The 13,734-nt window shown below is 35.5% G+C and overlaps 1 protein-coding gene across 9 annotated transcripts in view; it reads left to right on the top strand.

Annotated features, from left to right (window-relative positions):
• CSNK1G3 (casein kinase 1 gamma 3) overlaps positions 1-13,734 on the top strand; it is a 125,402-nt gene that overhangs the window by 35,417 nt on the left and 76,251 nt on the right. For all 9 annotated transcript variants that reach the window (XM_088838802.1, XM_055430797.2, XM_088838805.1 and 6 more), the window contains 2 exons: positions 1,803-2,228; positions 12,360-12,400. In XM_088838802.1, coding sequence (XP_088694928.1) covers positions 2,051-2,228; positions 12,360-12,400 — 219 coding nt within the window. In that variant the 5' untranslated portion in view covers positions 1,803-2,050. The remainder of the gene's footprint in view (positions 1-1,802; positions 2,229-12,359; positions 12,401-13,734) is intronic.

The following is a 13,734-nucleotide window of genomic DNA, read 5'->3' on the forward strand; positions in this document are numbered from 1 at the left end:
AGTTCTTTTCCTCCTTCCATTGCTTTGAACATGTTCTTCCACTTTCTTTTCAGTCTCCATTATTTCTGATAAGTTTTGAAGTTCACCTGTGTGTTGTGTAGTTTTCCTCTGTCTGCTTTCAGGACTTCCACTTAATTTTTGGGTTTTTGCACTTTGATGTACCTAGGTTTAATTTTCTTTGTATTGATTATTTATGGAGTTGCTGAGTTTCCCCATTTTGTAGGTTAATGTTTTTCAGTGAATTTGGGACATTTTCCACCATTATTTCTTCAAGTATTTTTTCTGCTCCATTCTCTTTCTTTAATGTAGTAGAGCTTTAATAGCTACTTGGTAGTTTTGAAGACCTGTCTTCTAATTTCAGTAGCAGGGCCATCTTGGAGTCTGTTTCCTTTGATAGCTTTATTTCTGAGTGCACGTCACATTTACTGATTATTTTCATGTCTGGTAATTTTTAACTGTATGCCAGACATTATGAATTCAGAGTTGTTGAAAGTCTGTTTTTGTTTTTTTTTCCCTCTTTTAAATTATGTCGTTTCATTCTGGAATGCAGTTAGTGTAGTTGGAGATACTCTTACTCCTCTCTCGGCTTGGTTTTAGGCTTTAGGTGGGCTGTAATAAGTAGTCCTTACTCTGCAGTATGATCCTTACTGTTAAGACTTGGTCTTTCTGGTATCTCAGCTGAATTCTGGGATATTAATGAGCTTCCTCCACCATGACTAGGTAGGAACTTTAAGATATCCTGGCACTCTACAGCCTTTGGTATCTCCATTCTTTATTTAACTCCAGAGTAGCTTGTCTGCTAGCCCTGTTTCAGCCCTGTCACCTCCTACCCCTAAAACTGTACAGCTTCCTCACCTTCAGTACTGTCCTGCAAATTTCACTAGCTTCAACACCCCAAACTCGGATCTGAGTCTTCACTTCCCTGTGCTGTAGTCAGAAAACTGTCCCTAGCTGGAGATCTTGAGTGAAGGTGGAATTCACCTGTGTTTCTGTTTTCTCAGACATCGCAGTTTGCTCTGCCTATTATTCAATGCCTGAAAATATTTGTCCATTTTTGTAATTATTTACAGCAAGGGGGAAAGTTCAGTATTAGTTACTCTATTATAGAAAGTAAACAGTGTATGTAAAACTCATTAAATTTTACTTACACCAAACGGATGCTTATATTTTATCTGCAATATTAAGATCATGGCAGATATAAGAAGAAACTTTATAAATAGATTGGGTGTTAGGAATAATTGCATATTTGATGGGTTGCTAAAATTAATCAGAAATGTACTATTTATTTCAAAGCTTGTTCTGATTGCTCCATTCCCATATGTAGTTACAAGTAATAAATATTTGAATAAATGAAGATCAAATAAGAATGTATATTTGAAAAAAAATGTATATTTGAAAAGCCCTTGAAAATTATTAAATGTATGAACATGTGAAAGATATTAAACTCTTTTACTAATTTGCAAAATGTATTCTCTTTCCTTGCTTTTAAATTTTTTTAATTGGAATAATTCTAAGCTGGAAGGTCTAGGCTGGTGAATGTATATTGGCTTATGAAATCCTCAATACATTTTTGTTATTTATTTTTTTAAAAGTAAGCAAATCACTGATTTCGTTTTGTTTTGTTTTTGTGATCTCTTTGGCATTAAAGTATTGATCATAAAGTAGTGATTAAGAGTCTGCTGAGGTTTGAGTTCAGTGGCATTAACTAATAAGTCCATCACCTGAACTTTTGTTACGTTATTTCTGAAACATGGTTTTTAATTTTCTGCAAGTTGACTAATTTTCTTTTCTTAATATTCTAGCTCTCTATCAATATCAGCTCACATCATTGAAAAAATAATTCTGAAGACATGTTTTGCTGAAAAAACAGCTGAGAAAAATTTTACGAATGGGATGAACACGCGCCAGTTCATTGACTACCTACTGCAGTTTGAATGTTAACATCACCCACCTGGTACAGTTACCTAGTGATGTACCAGTTTTCACAAGACCCTATTTCAGTGTGCTTGTCTTGATTAAAGAATTCAAAGTGGAGTACCGCAAACTTGATATGGAAAATAAAAAGAAAGACAAGGACAAATCAGATGATAGAATGGCACGACCTAGTGGTCGGTTGGGACATAACACTCGAGGAACTGGTTCTTCATCCTCTGGAGTTTTAATGGTTGGACCTAACTTTAGAGTTGGAAAAAAAATTGGATGTGGGAATTTTGGAGAACTACGATTAGGTAAGACTATTTTGTTTATTCCATAATAATGGGAGCATGTTTTTTAAATGAAGGATACTTTTTAGTGAAATGATGTAGTTACTTGTTTAGTTGTTTCATTGTTGTGGTAATTTTAAAGAATACAGATACTAGGAATTTCTGTGTACTTGTATTTTCATTTGTGGGTCATTACTTAGTATAGCAGTGTCTGTTTTCTTGAGATTAGCCATCCAGATTAAGAGAAAAAAGAAAGTAAATGAAAAAGCCCTAGCAGGCTGAAAGAGATACCAGGGGAGTCTTTGAAGTGTACTCTTTAGGAATGATATTTAGGCTACCTTGTCTGATTGGAAAACATTTAGTAACTGGCTACTACCTTTTCTGATTGGAAAATATTAAGTAACTGTATGGCTTAAAGTTAAGGTAATATCCTCAGACTGCGTCAAAAATCAGTGTAGTTTTTCTGTGTTACAATTTATTCCCCTCTTCCCCCATGTATGTCCAGAGTGGTTTAAAAATCTATATTCTTACCAAGGGACACAAAGTACTGATTCAGTTTATTCTTATAATCAGGTAAGTTTGGGAAACATTGGTCTACTTTAACCTCCTAACTCTATGTTTAAGACATTTGAAACTCAGGGAAGGTTTCTTGACAAATGTCATACATCAATTTAATGATGGACTCACGATCCAAATCTATCTTTTTAACTCCTAGTGCAATGAAGATGTGGCTATCTTCATTGAAGAGAAACAAGAAGGAGGACAACACGGTTTTATGGGAGTCAGTATTGAGGTTCCTTGAGGGCTGTCTGGTTAATGCACCAGCATGAGTGTAAACTTCTTTAAATAAAAAGAAAAAACTTAGCTTTGCAATTTTCATTAGATTCAACCTTGGTGTTATAAAAATATATGCAATTGTATGTTCATCTACTCAACTACTTCTGTCATCTTGTAAAACACTCTGAAAGAAAGTGAAGTTTTAGTCTCAAAGAGTTTCAGACTCTTTGAGACCCCCATGGACTGTAGCCCACCAGGCTCCTCTGCCCATAGAGATCTCCAGGCAAGAAGTGGAGGCAACTGGAGTGGGTTGCCATTCACTACTCCATGGAATCTTTCTAATCCAGGGATTGAATCCAGGTCTCTTGCATTGCAGGCAGATTCTTTACCATCTGGGCCAAAAACACTCTTAATTTTTAGTTATTCCTTCATTTTATTACTGTTTTATGTAGTTAATGTACATTAAATCTTTGAATGAAGCAATCCAATAAAAGGTAATGACATATTTTATACATGTGATGTGTCTGATAGACTCTTCTGCATTTTAGTAGGGGCTCAAATATTTGAAAGGGTGAATGTTTTATATTTTAAAAGATATTGTAATGATACTTTGAAATTCTTAAACTGTTTCTGATTTTGGCATTAAAAAAAAGCAGATTATTTACTTGTCTGACCTTGAATTACACCCATCCATCCATTAAAAATTTATCACATGTCTACAGTATTATGTATGAAGCATGATTAGACACGGATGATACATTGGAAAAATATAAAAATTGTCTCTGCCATTATGGAACTCATAAGTCATTTAACCACATGGGGCTTTGAATTTGTCAGCTTTAAAATGGAATTATTTCTGCTTCCTGAATTACTGTGAAGATTAAATTTAGATAGCAATATAAAAGAACCAACATTATTCTTGCCCATTTCAGGAAAGCAGTGATTGGTTTACTCCTTTAAAGGATATCAAGATATTTGTTCTTAATTAAGATTATAGCATGTTGTATGTATATTTAAATTTTTTTAATATAAATTAGTTTTCTAGCTATGTATTATGACATATATATTTGTACTTTGTCACTCTCTATGTATATGACTATAGTACTATAGTACTTTGACATTTATTATTGAGAATTGATTTCATGTAATTTATTTCAAAATAACTATATATATATATACACACACATCTGTGTGTGTGTATGTGGGTATATGTGTGTATACACACAAAAGAATCTAGTGAAACATTTCAGCCAGGGCATATGAGAAAACTGTATTAGGCCTGGTGTGCTGTGATTCATGGGGTCGCGGAGAGTCGGACACGACTGAGCGACTGAACTGAACTGAACTGAAACTAACATGCTGTGTACTAAAAAAACAGCAAAATACCCCAATTCTTTTACAGTCTGTGAATAAGCAGGAATAGGGATAAGATGATTTATTAGTCTCTCTATCCATCCATCCATCATCATCTTTCTGTTTATCTATCTATATCTAACCTACCTATGGGTTTTTACTGTATATTGTGTAGATTTTATTTAGATGTTTTATCTATACATGTTACTGTTTCAATACTTAATGTAACGTGTCCACTTGCATAATTATTTTAATCATTTTTTTTTCTTAGTAGACTACTAAATAAAAGAAGGTTTTATTCCCTTTTAAAAAGGTTCCAGGTGATTTCTCTGTATAGAAAGAGTTGTTGTAAGTGTCATTTTTTCTATGATAAATGTGAATAAACATGTTTATTTAATCTGGATAAACATGCCAATGTTAAAAGATGGTTTGAATTCTTAAACTGCTTTCTTTAAAACCATGTTAATAGACATTGATTTCTGGCACTAAATTTTTTGTGATTAGTATTGAGTAAGAAAGAATATAGAGTATATATGTTGTGGTAAGTGATTGTCAAAAAAGATGCTATTAGGATCTTGGGCTGGACAGTTTTTTGTTTTTGTTTGTTTGTTAGAAGACTGTCCCATACATTATTTGGAACTTCAGACCTCTTGGACACTAAATAGGAGTTGCATCTCCACATGCAGCCCCAGATTCTTTCCCCCCAGCCCCCACTGCCATTTCCAGAAGCCCCAAGGAGAGACACTATTACCCTCTGTTGAAAGTACTTTTATAGAGGATTACTAAAGAAAGAAGGAAATGGCAACCCACTCCAGTATTCTTGCCTGGAGAATTCCATGGACAGAGTAGCCTGGCAGACTATAGTCCATGGGGTCCCAAAGAGTCGGACACAACTGAGTGGCTAACACAGACACAGACACACACAGACACACACACACACACACTCTAAAGAAAGCAAGCTGACGCGCACACAGACACTAAAGAAAGCAAGCTGAACACAAAAAATTTGCCTTGAGATTAAAAAGAAAATAGTTAATCTTTTTAAAAAATCTAAAATTAAGTTTAAGTAAATGTGTCTACTATCATTTTTATCTGTATTTTTAATTGTAAAATGATGAATTGATATTTTTGGTTTTATTTTATCCTTGTATTGGTGGTAAGGCTTGTATCCAGCATGCTGGATATATTCCTAGCTTAGACAGTTAACCAAAACCCTGGAAATGTTTTTGACAGGTACAGAATGAGACAGAACAAAGCTAGCTGGAACGTGGGGTTACATTGTATACATTTTTTGTTTTCCTGTGTATTATGAGGCTTTAACATCTGAAGAAAAACCTTTCTGGTCAACCATATAGACCTCTTACTGCGGATGTATATTGAATGTATGGAATACAAACCAGCTAATATAACATTGCTTTAATAATAAAAAGAAACCAAAAAACCTCAAATCCTTTCACGCGATGGAAGGACTGCTCCTCTATAGGATAGCCAGTTCTTCAAGATTAAAAAAAATGGGAGCATGCCTTTGATCTGCAAACTAACCAATCTAGAGCCGTACCTTCTCTCTCTGGCCTATGCATTCCAGTAGGCAATCTTCCTGAAGGCATCCCATGGCAAAGTAAAAGACAGCTAGAGAAACTGCCCACTGAAGGTTAACAGAGATATTCAAACTAGTCACTCCTAAACTGTTTACCCTCCCCTATCTTGCTTTTCCTGCAGAAATACCGAAGATCTTGGCCAAAGCTCTTCCCTTGCTCCTGTCTTCTACCACCCGACCAAAACATGATGTTTCTTCTCTGACCCCTTCTTTAGCACCAGGAAAGTTTTGTTTACCTGAGCTGCTTCTCTGTCTCCTCTTGTAGCTATGCCTGACTGACCATCACGTGAAAGAACAGAACAAGGGTGTTATATATTGTTTTATGAATTACCATATCTGAAGTAAGATATTGTAAATTTTGATACAATTAAGTGGTCACAGAAGTTTTTATAACTTTTTATTTTTGTTTAAGAATTGTTTTGTTGAAAATTCTTCAGGTCTTACCGTATGTCTCAAGTAAATACAGATTTGGGTGGATTTGTCTTTTTTATGTTTATTGATTTTGCTACATTTATTAGGTGAAGCTTAAAATTTTTCCGAAAAATGTAACAAAGAGTAGGCTGTGATGCTATAAGAAAGAGATCCCAGCATATAGCAGTGTTAGGCAAAGTAGTTTATTTCTTTTCCCCCTAACACAGGCCAGAAGAACAGCACCAAGGGCTGTCAGGGTGTCTCTGCACCCTCAGTGTGTGGCTTCAGTCTCGATGTGTGAGTTGCTTACTCCCATTGTTTCTGTCTCCCAGACACCCAGCCAGCAAGAAGAAAAGGGCCAGAAGACAACACGTTCATTCTCGCAAGTGGGCAGTGACGTACCTTATGTCGACTCATGTCTAGAACTTAAAATCACATGTCTGCACCAAGCTGAAAGAGAGGCTAGAAATGTAGTCTAGCTGGGCAACCATTTTAGGCCGTTCTTTTACTAAGGAAGGTGAACAGTGATATTTCAGTTGATTAGTAGTCCCTGATATAACCATATATGAAGTTTCTGTAGAACATAGTTTTATAATAATGACCATTCAAATGTCCCAATATTGATAAACCCATCTTTTCAAGTTCAGTATGGCACAAAATACTACTGGAAACATCTTTTGAAATTGAATTAAAACTTCAGTGAACTGGAACCAGTTTACTTGGAGCCTTCTCTTAATTGGATTTCCTCCATATGCACACTCTTCTCTCTTGCTTGTATTGTACCCCAAACATATACTTTATGCTTTGAACATACATTGTTAGTTTGGTCATCTATATACCAAATATGGATTGAAAAGCCGATTATTAAAGGGCATGGCTATACAAAGTGGATCATTGAAAAAGCAAGAGAGTTCCAGAAAAATGTCTATTTCTGCTTTATTGACTACGCCAAAGCCTTTGACTGTGTGGATCACAACAAATAGGAAAATTCTGAAAGAGATGGGAAATTTGTATGCAGGTCAAGAAGCAACAGTTAGAACTGGACATGGAACAACAGACTGGTTCCAAATCAGGAAAGGATTGCGTCACGGATGTATATTGTCACCGTGCTTATTTAACTCTTATGCAGAGTACATCATGAGAAATGCTGGGCTGGAAGAAACACAAGCTGGAATCAAGATTGCCAGGAGAAATATCAATAACCTCAGATATGCAGATGACACCACCCTTATGGCAGAAAGCCAAGAAGACCTAAAGAGCTTCTTGATGAAAGTGAAAGAGGAGAGTGAAAAAGTTGGCTTAAAGCTCAACATTCAGAAAACTAAGATTGTGGCATCTGGTCCCATCACTTCATGGCAAAATAGATGGGGAAACAATGGAAACAGTGACAGACTTCATTTTGGGGGCTCCAAAATCACTGCAGACGGTGATTGCAGCCATGAGATTAAAAGATACTCCTTGGAAGAAAAGTTATGACCAACCTAGACGGCATATTAAAAAGCAGAGACATTACTTAGCCAACATAGGTCTGTCTAGTCGAAGATATGGTTTATCCAGGAGTCATGGACAGATGGGAGAGTTGGATCATAAAGAAAGCTGAGTCCCAAAGAACTGATGCTTTTGAACTGGTTGGAGAAGACTCTTGAAAGTCCCTTGGACTGCAAGGAGATCCAGCCAGTGTGTCCTAAAGGAAATCAGTCCTGAATATTCTTTGGAAGGACTGATGCTAAAGCTGAAACTCCAATACTTTGGCCACCTGATGCGAAGAACTGACTTATTTGAAAAGACCCTGATGCTGGGAAAGATTGAAGGTGGGAGGAGAAGAGGACAACAGAGGATGAGATGGTTGGATGGCATCACCAACTCAATGGACATGAGTTTGAGTAAATACCGGGAGTTGTGAGGGACAGGCAGACCTGACGTGCTGCAGTCCATGGGGTTGCAAAGGGTTGGACCCGACTGAGTGACTGAACTGAACTATGCAAAGTGACAAAAATGCATAGGTAGTGTTCAATCGTGGCTCATTTTTATAACCTTCAAAGTTCAGTGAAACCGCTAATATTCAAAAAAAGAAAATGCTTTTAGGATTTAGTTCTTCTGTGATTTAAACATTTGATCATGTAAATGACAACAAGAACAATATTTTTAGAAGTATTTTGTTTATTTTCATTGTATGGAATCTGTGTTTAACTTTTTGTCATATATATATTTTTTCCCTACATTGTTCGGAATAAATATTGTATACAATACAAAATAATTCTGAGAAGATGATAATGTCTTGATGAAATATAAATTCCATTTTTAAATTAAAATTTTTTCCTTTGTTAGACACTCAGGATTTAAGTGTTCCTCAAGATTTAAATTTTTCATTGTATCATTAAATTACTCACTAAGCCAATTTTATACATCATGTATTCTTGAAATATATATGGTCACATCTAAATGCTGAATTAATTGGCTAAAAAGTGGTGTGTTTTCTAAAATTTTTTTTAATTTATGGGCTCAGTGAGTACTTTGACTACAGCTTAGCTTACACCACTTCAGTTCAGTTCAGTCGCTCAGTCGTGTCCAGCTCTTCGCGACCCCATGAATCACAGCACGCGAGGCCTCCCTGTCCATCACCAACTCCCGGAGTTCACTTAAACTCATGTCCATCGAGTTGGTGATGCCATCCATCCATCTCATTCTCTGTCGTCCCCGTCTCCTCCCACCCCCAATCCCTCCCAGCATCAGAATCTTTTCCAGTGAGTCAACTCTGGGACACCAGTTAGGTACTCCTATTAATCTCCGTCTTTGTGATCAGTGTAATAGGTTTATGTGACTTATGCTACTTAGCATTAGAATGAACATTTTTCCCCCCACCATTTTTGTAAAAAAAGAAAAAAACTCAGAAGAGCATTATAATATTTGTATGAACAAACACTACTGAAAAGTGTTGGCAGTGGTTCTAACTATTTTTGCCATGACATTCTTTGTCACAAGTAGTCTTCCTGCTGTTTGGCCATACAACTCATTGACTGTAAGGCAATTTTGCCCTAAAGGGTAAGGGTTGACAATTTGGTTTCAGTGCTCTTAAAGATAAAAAAACAACTGGTTGACAGTTTGATATTGAATGGTTGACAATTTGGTTTCATTTCTCCATGGATGCAGTGCTTTCATGTTTTTTTTTAAATTTCATTTTATATTGGATTATATTTACAATGTTGTGTTAGTTTCAGGTGTACAGCAAAGTGATTTAGTTATTTTTGTAGTCCCATCACTTCATGGTAAATAGAAGGGAAAAAGTGGAAGCAGTGACAGGTTTTCTTTTCTTAAGCTCCACAATCACTGTGGACAGTGCTGCAGCCGTGAAATTAAAAGATGCTTGCTTCTTGAAAGGAAAGCTGTGAAAAACCTAGACTGTGTATTTAAAAGCAGAGATATCACTTTGCTGACAAATGTCCATATGATCAAAGCATGGAAATGAGAGTTGGACCATAAAGAAGGCCAAGTGCTGAAGAATTTATACTTTCAGATTGTGGTGCTGGAGAAGACTCTTGAGAGTCCCTTGGACTGCAGGGAGATCAAACTAGTCAATCCTAAAGGAAATCAACCCTGAATATTCATTGGAAGGACTGATGTTGCAATCAAAACTCCAAGATTTTGGCCACCTGATGTGAAGAGCTGACTCATTTGAAAAGACCCTGATGCTGGGAAAGATTGAAGGCAGGAGGAGAAGAGGGCGGCTGAGGATGAGATGGTTAGATAGCGTCACTGACTCAGTGGACATGAATTTCAGCAAACTCTGGGAGATAGTAAAGAACATGGAAGCCTGACGTGCTGCAGTCCATGGGGTTGCAAAAAGTCGGACACCACTTAGTGACTAAACAACAAAAACCTGGTTAATTTAGATACAATTGCTTGTTCTCTAACGCCATCTTTACCAGGTTTATCATGCAGTTAAAAATTGGAGGCTAAAGAAGAACCAAGCTCTTTGTGTCCCCCACAAAAGAAATGGTTACACGATTCCTGATGAGTGTAAGTTTCTTGAAAATGGTCAAAATTTTTGCTATTTGATAGTGGAGAACGTGATGGAGACAGAGTTTTTATATTTGGTACAGAATCTAGCTTAGTTGATTTGGTGAAATATAAGGAGTGGGCATGTGTTGGAACATTTAAATGTTGTGCAGTATGGGGTCGCAAAGAGTCGGACACGACTGAGCAACTGAACTGAACTGATATAGGTTTCACCTGGAGGAGGAAATGGCAACCCACTCCAGTATTCTTGCCTGGAAAATTCCATGGATGGAGGAGCCTGGTGGGCTACAATCCATGGGGTTGCAAAGAGTTGGAAACAACTGAGTGACTTCACTTTCTTTCTTTATATAGGTTACATATATTGATAATCAATAGGAGTATCCTGCGATTATTCATTTTATTTCCAGGGAAATCTGGAGAGAGTGCAAATTTTTTTTATATCATAGAGAATTTAGGTCCAGTATGAGATCCTCAATCCTTAATGTTTGACTTTGACAAAGGAAATATCACCTTTTCTCAGATATACCATAATAAACTATTATCATGAATCTTCACAAATTTTAAATGTTTTTTTATATTTTCATTTTTCACAATAAAGTCTTTAAAAGTTTTTTTTACTAGTTTTTCATGTGTCATTGTGTCCTTTTTAATGTTTATTTAAAATTTTATTTTCCTTGTTTTCTTATGGCAAAATTGCCTTATGGGCTGTTAGCTGGGCTGTGAAATTGCTTGTGGCAAAGAGTCTTACGGTGAAAATACTGCTCACTGTGGCAACATATCCAAGACTGAAATTTTGTCTAGAAGTTTTACTGCCATTCACCAGCTACTGAATAAAATGAAGTTAGGAGTATTATACTGGAAAAAATTGCATGTGTGAAAGTTGATGATTACCTGTTTTAATCAGTAGTCAGTGTAACCAGGGCCATTTACTATCACAGCTAAACACAACAACTATCAATTGTTCTTTTTTTTTAGAAATTCAGCAATCAAATATTGTTCTATTTTTTATCCTTTTAGCTATGCTTGTAAAGAAGCATGTGAATTTATGTATCAGATTATATACTTAATTCTCCATCGTGTTTTACTTAAACTACGGATACTGACCCTGTGGAATTTTCTAGATTATTTTCAACTTGCTGGTGCCAATGATTAGTGTAATTTACTTGGATTATTTACATATTAATTATATTAAATCTTTATTCTGATTTGTCTTCTGTTCTCTGTGTAGGTTTTTCGACTTAAAAAAGTTTTAAGTGTTTTAAGCTGTCAAATCTGTATAAAATCTTCTGCTTCTCTTAATCTTTTTCCATTTTTTTTTAATGCTCAAAAGGCTTCTATATATTGGCCTGATAAATATTTTTTCTTGTTTTATGGCTTATATCTAACTCTTAAAATAACTGGAATTTAATTTGATTTTAAGGTGAGTTGCTAATAACACTTCTTCCCCTCAAAGTAAATAACTAGTTTCTCAAAACTAGTTATTGAATAGTATTTCTAAAATTTTATTTTATTTTAAATGTATTCCAGATTTTTCTGTATATTTACTAGATTATGTAAGAGCCCTGTTAAGATCACATCCGATAATAACAAAGGATTTAAAATGAGGTGGTGATTGAAAAAGGAATTGTGTAGTCTTGTTTCTATATACCATTCTGGTTTTGAAACTTAGTGTGTTTGCCTATTGATTACTTCCTAAGTGGTGCACAGTATTCTAACCAAATAAGAGTTTTTCTATTTTTTTAATAAATAGGCTAAGGTATTTCTTAGTTAGTCTTACTTTTTTCTCTGAATCCAGGTGAAATAATAAATGTTACTGAGTTGGTCATAAATTTAAATATATCCCTGTTATTGAGGTTTCTGCTAAATAGTTGGAAGCAAAAATCTATATTTTATTTAAATGTATTCTGTGCTTCTCCTCCTATCCCCCCAGAGCAGTTTTACATAATATATCTTTAAAAATTCACTTCTCATAGAATCTGACATTTTTTTTCTTTTTCAAGGGAAAAATTTGTATACAAATGAATATGTGGCCATTAAATTGGTAAGTTCATGTTTCTTATATTTCTTCAATTCTTTTCTTGTTATTTCTCTAATGATTAAGTTGCATTTTCACTAGTTTTTTCCATATCATTTGTAACTTGAGTGTTTATTTGGAAAGTGCGAGGCATAACTGATCTTTTGTTATTAAGCTTCTAGCATCATCATGCCCCTCAAATGTATGGTAATATATATGTAAGATACCCGTGTCTTTCTGTGTTACAATAACTTAATTCTTTTACTGTGGCAGCATTATGGAATTGAATTCTTAAAATTTGGCACTGCTTCAAATTTGAGGAAGCTGATGTACTGACATTTTTAATATGCTAGAAGTTAGAATACAAGGTTTTTCTTCCTGATTCAAGCATTTGGACAAAAGTGTCTTTGGTATTTAGGATTACATTATTTGAAATTGTATTTCCAGGTAGCTTCCAAAATCTTCTTTTTTGTTTGTTTTTTATGTTTGGTAAAACTGGGACTTGCTTGACCTTCAGGGATTCAGAAATTCTTGATGTGGGTGGAGGTTAGCCAGGAAAGCAGACTCCCAAGGGACTGATTTGAAGTCCTAAAGAAGCTTGGTATGACAGCTGTAAGGCAGCTTTTCTTTTTTTTTTTGGTATAGTTGGGATCTGGGAATTTTTATGACATATAACTTTGTTCTGGTGCAACTTAACTGTTTGCTTTGCCAGTCAGATTTCCCTGAGGTTGAGTGTGGCTTGTTTGGTTTTCCCAGCCTGCATGCCAGTCTTGATCTTGTTTCTGCCAATATAACCTCTGTTAATAGGGTAATGTGACTACAGAAGAGACTATTCAAGCAAGAGGCAAGTTGGAGAAATTGAAAAACAAAACTTTGGGGATAAGATAGAAAACTGTGCTTTAAGTTAAAAAGCACAGTTTAAGTATCTTTGTGAGTGTAAAAACCAAGTTTCACTGGAACAAGTGCTGTCTATTTTTACTGGAAAATAAAAATGCGCAGTAGGGGTTGTGGTGCTGCAGAGATGGACTCACTGCCATGTGAGTGGGACTGGCATTTACCTGGCATGAGTTCACCTAGGTTTAACTTCTGGTCCTTGATTTTTATGACAGAAAATCTAGTTAGGTTGTCTCATTAAAATTGTCACTGTTAATCAGAACTAGATTCACAGTATCTATCAATTCACTCAGTCAATCAAGCTCTCAGGTGTAAGTACTTCAGAAGAGTTAATTTCTAACTTACAGTGAAGGTATTTTACTATTATGGGTCCAGAATGCCCACAACAGGATAAATCATGTTTTCTTTCTGTAGGCTGATCTACATAGAATATTAAGTTAAAATTTACAAAAAAAAACTTACAAGGT

Source organism: Moschus berezovskii, chromosome 8 (genome assembly GCF_049115385.1).
Source record: "Moschus berezovskii isolate FMDL1 chromosome 8, NW_MosBer_1.0, whole genome shotgun sequence".
NCBI classification, from domain to species: Eukaryota; Metazoa; Chordata; class Mammalia; order Artiodactyla; family Moschidae; genus Moschus; species Moschus berezovskii.